General features: G+C 37.0%; 2 protein-coding genes across 3 annotated transcripts in view; both read left to right on the top strand.

Moving 5' to 3' along the window:
* Positions 1 to 5087: 5087 nt before the first annotated feature.
* Positions 5088 to 7372, top strand: part of LOC137658966 (uncharacterized) — a 14423-nt gene continuing 12138 nt past the window's right edge. The window contains exon 1 of the mRNA XM_068394076.1: positions 5088 to 5240. Coding sequence (XP_068250177.1) covers positions 5088 to 5240 — 153 coding nt within the window. The remainder of the gene's footprint in view (positions 5241 to 7372) is intronic.
* LOC137658575 (uncharacterized) overlaps positions 6099 to 7372 on the top strand; it is a 157931-nt gene continuing 156657 nt past the window's right edge. For both annotated transcript variants that reach the window (XM_068393475.1, XM_068393474.1), the window contains exon 1: positions 6099 to 6140. The gene's annotated coding sequence lies outside the window, so the exon portion shown is untranslated. The remainder of the gene's footprint in view (positions 6141 to 7372) is intronic.

Here is a 7372-nt window from a genome sequence, read left to right as displayed (position 1 = left end):
GAAAATAATTAGCCATGAACTCTAATCGGAGCGGGTCAGCCCCGCCGAGCGAGAGCGGGGAAATAATGGTTTACTTTGGAGGCGTCATCCGTGAAATTGGATTGCGAGGACGGATGGGGAATCCCAATATCGCACATGAAATGCGGATGAAATTGAATGAAATCCTATGAAAAAATAGAATAAAAAGCTAGGACAGAGAGAGAGAGAGAGAGAGAGAGAGAGAGAGAGAGAGAGATTCCCTGTAAATCTGGTCAAGATATACATGCAGGTTTATAGAATTCAAAATCTGAGAGAGAGAGAGAGAGAGAGAGAGAGAGAGAGAGAGAGAGAAAAACTTAAGGTTGAGCGTGGCTACATGATGTAAAAATATCATGCAAAATGCAGAGTATTTTAGGCTATAAAAAATGAAAAATCAGAGAGAGAGAGAGAGAGAGAGAGAGAGATTCCCTGTAAATCTGCTTAAGATATACATGCAGGGTTATAGAATTCAAAATCTGAGAGAGAGAGAGAGAGAGAGAGAGAGAGAGAGAGAGAGAGAAACTTAAGGTTGAGGGTGGCTACATGATGTAAAAATCTTGCAAAATGCAGAGTATTTTAGGCTATAAAAAATGAAAAATCAGAGAGAGAGAGAGAGAGAGAGAGAGAGAGAGAGAGAGAGAGAGAGAGGTTTACGAACGTGGGAGAAATATGAAACTGGAAAATCCATAAAATGTCAGTCCATTTAGAGAGAGAGTGGATACATTTTAGAGCAATTAATATAGCAACTGTGGAGGCGACCGTAACCATGACATTTTCAAGAGCCACCCTCTACTACGAAAAACTTATCAATAATTAAAACCACCATCACAGTTAAGCATATCAGAATAGAATACCCAATGGCGAATAATACCTACGATATCGATATTCGTAACGGCATTAAAACTAATAACAACAGCAACCGAGAAAATAATTAGCCATGAACTCTAATCGGAGCGGGTCAGCCCCGCCGAGCGAGAGCGGGGAAATAATGGTTTACTTTGGAGGCGTCATCCGTGAAATTGGATTGCGAGGACGGATGGGGAATCCCAATATCGCACATGAAATGCGGATGAAATTGAATGAAATCCTATGAAAAATAGAATATAAATTTAAGAGAGAGAGAGAGAGAGAGAGAGGGAGAGAGAGAGAGAGAGAGAGAGAGAGAGAGAGAGAGAGGTTTACGAACGTGGGAGAAATATGAAACTGGAAAATCCATAAAATGTCAGTCTATTTAGAGAGAGAGAGAGAGAGAGAGAGAGAGAGAGAGAGAGAGATGTTTACGAACGTGGGAGAAATATGAAACTGGACAATCCATAAAATGTCAGTCTATTTAGAGAGAGAGAGAGAGAGAGAGAGAGAGAGAGAGAAATGGTCACGAACGGTATAAAATATGGAGTGTAAAATTTTAAGCAAGGACCATAAAATATTTAGAGCACTTGGCAAAAAAGAAATATTTGATACTGTTTTTAGTGAATCCAAATAGAGATTTATTTAGGTTATACAAATCGGAAATAATTCTTTTCGCAAATAGGTGAAATAAACGCTAATCGGGTAATTGTCAAAATTAATTTCATGAACATGAGCCATGGTATGAAAATGAAACAATATCCAACAGATTTCGTAGACTTGAGAACAAAGCCCTCAAAATGACAAGACAGGATTAATAATGAGAGTATAAGAGATTATTTTAGTGCCATATGTGGATGAGATCATGGTGAGGGGTAGATGGAGATGGTTTGGTCATGCTCTTCGCACTCTCGAAGAGAGCTTAGTTCATCAAACTTTCAACTGGGCTCCACAAGGCACTAGAAGAGTTGGAAGACCGAGGCCTACATGGCTGAGGACTATTAAGCGTGAAGTAGATGATGAGTGGAAAAGTATTGTTTTAAAAGCTCCAGATAGAGACGACTGGCGAAATCTAACCGAGGCCCTTTGCGTCAATAGGTGTAGGAGACGATGATGATGATTCTAAAAGTAACCTTATAAACTCCATATCCTACATACTCTTAAAACTTGTTTGACAAGAGTTTAGTTACATTTATCGTACAAAAGTTATTAGTCGACTTCCTCCTGCTCGTGCAAAATAATGACTTCCTTAATTATGACGTCGGGAAACTACCTTTTTACAACTCCATTCAGCAAATCGCCATGCTATTAAAATAATTTCTCGCCCATATTCCATGTTATTTAAATGTTTTCAAACAAGGTCAACTAAACGGTAAACTGAATGCCCTGAATAAACCTGCTTTAGGAAAATGTAATACATGACTTATTTTTCATATCAACTCAAGTGAGAAAATAATGGTTGGAAATTCAATGAAGATTGAAATGTTTGTTTAAATTTCATCAAATTACAGTTTTCCTCCCTAACAAGATGTGAGAGGCTGGGTTGGCCGAAGAAAAAAATAAAATATAATGATTTCTTCCACACTCTTACTTGTACTAAAAATTCCATAACACAGAATGTCTATCTACAGTGTCTTACACTGTTAAAAGACACGCAAATGTAATCGAAAATTCTCCGTAAAAATATACTGTTTTCAGCCGTATTTCAATAAAATAAATGCGACCGTAATTTTACCTTACTTTCTTCTTATCTTCTACGGGTTGGTGACCGTAATATAACTCCTTTACGTCAATATATCCGTTGTTAAAACGGTAAGAATCCTGGAATAAATGTTGCCAGCCATTTACCGGTTTTTAATGTAAAATTTTAACAGCGCATATTATGACATTTCCTTATACTTTGTCACGGATCATTTCATCTTTGCCTACACATACACAGAATAGTCTGGCCTATTCTTTACTTGTTCTCCTCTTTCCTCATACATTTGACAGCACTGAAATTTCCAAACAATTATTCTTCTCTCAAGAGGTTAACTACTGCCCTTTAATTGTTCAGTGGCTACTTTCCACTTGGTATGAGTAGACGAAACTCTTTAGTTATGGTAACCAGCTCTACGAGTAGGAGACTCCAAAATCAAACCATTGTTCTCTAGTCTTGGGTAGCGCCATAGCTTCTGTACCATGGTCCTCCACTGTCCTACGTTAGAGATCTTTTGCTTCAGGGTACACTCAGGCAAACTATTCTACCTTATTTCTCTTTCTCTTGTTATTTGGAAGTTAGTATCCTCCAGTTATCATCGAGTTTTTATAGTTTATACATGAAAGATTTATTTTAATGCTATTATTGTTCTTAAACTTATAGTTTTTCCTCATTTCCTTTCCTCACTAGGCTATTTACCCCATTGGAGACCTTGGGCTGATAGTATCCTGCCTTTCCAACAATGGTTGTAGCTTAGCATAATAATGATAATAATATTACAAACACACACTATTCCTAGTTCTTGTAGCCCAGCCTTCACAAAGCATCTTCCACGCCACCTTTCCATCTCTGTCCGAGTCTTCCTCTCTATTCACCCTGTATGACCTAACCTCTTAAACCCTCTGATCTCTTTTACCTAATGTTATCTTTTACCACATCTGCGTATCTTCACATTTCTTACCTTTGGTTCTTGTGGAACAAATACTATACGAGCAATCAATCTCTATAGCTTCTAACGTTTTTTTTTTTTTTTTTTAATCATAATCAACAACTACACTTCACTTACATTTAACATTGAAATAAAAACAAATGAAACCATAACTACGGAAACAAACCCTGACTTAAGAAGTAATTAATACATTTTCTAGGAAAAGTTAATTACCACAGTCATTTATCTTGCCTAAAAGCTTAGTTGCATACGGATTGAAAGATGATTTCCTTTACTATTAAAAAGTTCAGGAAAAAATAAAGCTTAAAAACGTGCGGAAATGACCGATGATTCAGTGATAAAAATTCATTATTCTTAATCACAGATATGGACAACATCGAAGGAAAAAAAGAAAGATAAAAAAGTAAAAACAAATAAAAAAGCCTCTTATTAGCCTGAAACACTAAGTTTCACACTGTACCGAATGCCTGTCTCCTCAAAGCAAGTGGCCTCGAACTAAATCAGCACAAGAATTAAATCCTCCCTTTAACGGACATTAAGTATCCGCTATTTCGAAGATTCATGTCCGTTATTTCGAATTCTGAAGAAAGGCAATGCCTCGAAATCGTGTTTCGCCTAAACGATAGATCATGAACAGCACCAAAAGGCTGATGATCATACTTGATGGGTCCTGATTGAACCGTTGGTTATTGGTGAAGCGTGAATGTCGACGAATCACGCTAACAAGGCTGCGTGATTTCTTGTTATAAAGCGGGGACGTAAAACCGCGCATGCACACATACGGTACACCTGACACTGCAAGCACACAGGCAAATAAGAAAAGGTCATGAGGATTTTACACACACACATATATATAAGTATATATATATATATAAATATATATATATATATATATATATATTATATATATATATATATGAGAGAGAGAGAGAGAGAGAGAGAGAGAGAGAGAGAGGGGGGGCCTGAAATTTTTTCTCGAATAGTTTGATAAATACATATTGTTTTTTGTACACAATAATCTCATCTTAACACAACGGAACTGAGAAAGTCTTTAGAAAAAAAAATATTCATAAAAAATAGGCCTACCCAGATATCTTAAACATCTTGAACTATCAACTCAAGTGTCTATCATTTTTCCTAAATAATTCTAATTACGAAAGAAATATTCCTCTTTAACCAATACTACCACAAAAAATCATCATTCTTTAACCAACCTCATGTAGGGGGAAAAAGTCATCTATGATAAACTGAAGTCTTCAGATCTGTCACATTTGACAAATTTAAATTATCAAACAAACAATTCAGTCTTCTTAAAACAACTATAGCTTAATTGAAAACAATTATCATCTTTTTTTAACCAAATTGAATTTTGCAACCCTCTTTAACAAACCAAATAACTAACCAAAACCACAAAATTCAACAAAAACAAACTAACGAATTAGAACAAAAAGATGTTTGAATAAAAAAAAATCCACAGCTAAACAACGCAAACTAATCTCTTTGAGTACACAATAAGTTCGAGAACTCGATTCGAACTTGGTTGCAAAGCCGAGCCTAATCGAATTATATTCGTGCATGAATGATACATTCCGACTGAGGGGAGAGGAGAGCAGAGGCCCTGCTCCCCTCCCCCTCCATCCTTCCACGTTCATTATGGGAGTAAACAATAGCCGGTCTTGTCAATACATCGGAGGTTGGGGAAGAGGAGACAAGAAGGATGAGGGGATAGTAAGGGAAGATAAGGACGAGGAACAGAGAGAGAGAGAGAGAGAGAGAGAGAGAGAGAGAGACGCAGGTGAATATGAGAGGGACATCGAGATTAATCCGAAACTAAAAAGGAGAGCGTTACCTTTGCACTAAAAAGAGTTCAGAGAGAGAGAGAGAGAGAGAGAGAGAGAGAGAATGAGAAGTGGATATGAGAGGTATATATAAATCAATCCAAACCTAAGAAGATGAAAAGAGCGCTACCTTTATACTAAAAGGAATCGCTTAAAACAGAGAGAAAGAGAGAGAGAGAGAGAGAGAGAGAGAGAGAGAGAGAGCAAACTCAAAATACATGGAGCGTTACCTTCATTTTACAATAAAAATAAACTTTTTTTTAGAGAGAGAGAGAGAGAGAGAGAGAGAGAGAGAGAGAGAGAAAATGCAAACTCAGGTTACATGGAGCGTTACCTTCATTTTAAAACGAAAGAACTTTCTTAGAGAGAGAGAGAGAGAGAGAGAGAGTACACAAAATAGGATGATTATCAAATAAAAGTGAAATAATCCCAAACATCAATATACTAATGAAAACGTGTTACTAATAGAACCCTTTACTGTACCCAGAGAGAGAGAGAGAGAGAGAGAGATAGAGAGAGAGAGAGAGAGAGAGAGAGAGAGAGAGAGAAGTAAGCATTTCCAATCCTCTGAAACTCATTTAACAACGATTGGAATATAATTTCTGTCATAAATATAAATATACAAAGACTTATAAATATCAGTACAATATTTCTTAACAAGGAATGAATATTTTATATCATAAACGAGAGTGATTAATAATAAGAAAACGTCCGAAATATGTCGTATCTAATAAGTGTTCTTTCATATTCCAGATTGTACGAATCTGAGGACATCTGGGAATGGTCCAAAGTAAGTATGAATCATTTTGTGAACTGTCCACACAAATATATATATATATATATATATATATATATGCATAAATATATACATATGCATATATTTATATATATATATGTGTGTGTATATATATATTATATATATATTATATATATGTATATATATTATATATATATATATGTGTGTATATATTATACATATGTATATATATCATAAATATATTTATATATTTATATATATACTATATATATATGTATATATATTATATATGTATATATTACATATACATACATACATATACCAAAGGCACTTCCCCCAATTTTGGGGGGTAGCCGACAACAACAAGAAACAAAACAAAAAGGGGACCTCTACTCTCTACGTTCCTCCAGCCTAACCAGGGACTCAGCCGAGTTCAGCTGGTACTGCTAGGGTGCCACAGCCCAACCTCCCACATTTCCACCACAGATGAAGCTTCATACTGCTGAGTCCCCTACTGCTGCTACCTCCGCGGTCATCTAAGGCACCTGAGGAAGCAGCAGGGCCTACCGGAACTGCGTCACAATCGCTCGCCATTCATTCCTATTTCTAGCACGCTCTCTTGCCTCTCTCACATCTATCCTCCTATCACCCAGAGCTTTCTTCACACCATCCATCCACCCAAACCTTGGCCTTCCTCTTGTACTTCTCCCATCAACTCTTGCATTCATCACCTTCTTTAGCAGACAGCCATTTTCCATTCTCTCAACATGGCCAAACCACCTCAACACATTCATATCCACTCTAGCCGCTAACTCATTTCTTACACCCGTTCTCACCCTCACCACTTCGTTCCTAACCCTATCTACTCGAGATACACCAGCCATACTCCTCAGACACTTCATCTCAAACACATTCAATTTCTGTCTCTCCATCACTTTCATTCCCCACAACTCCGATCCATACATCACAGTTGGTACAATCACTTTCTCATATAGAACTCTCTTTACATTCATGCCCAATCCTCTATTTTTTACTACTCCCTTAACTGCCCCCAACACTTTGCAACCTTCATTCACTCTCTGACGTACATCTGCTTCCACTCCACCATTTGCTGCAACAACAGACCCCAAGTACTTAAACTGATCCACCTCCTCAAGTAACTCTCCATTCAACATGACATTCAACCTTGCACCACCTTCCCTTCTCGTACATCTCATAACCTTACTCTTACCCACATTAACTCTCAACTTCCTTCTCTCACACAC

The sequence above is a fragment of the Palaemon carinicauda genome, chromosome 19, assembly GCF_036898095.1.
Source record: "Palaemon carinicauda isolate YSFRI2023 chromosome 19, ASM3689809v2, whole genome shotgun sequence".
Lineage (NCBI taxonomy): Eukaryota > Metazoa > Arthropoda > Malacostraca > Decapoda > Palaemonidae > Palaemon > Palaemon carinicauda.
Note: the sequence above shows the minus strand (reverse complement) of the source record. Positions and strands in the feature narration are given on the sequence as shown.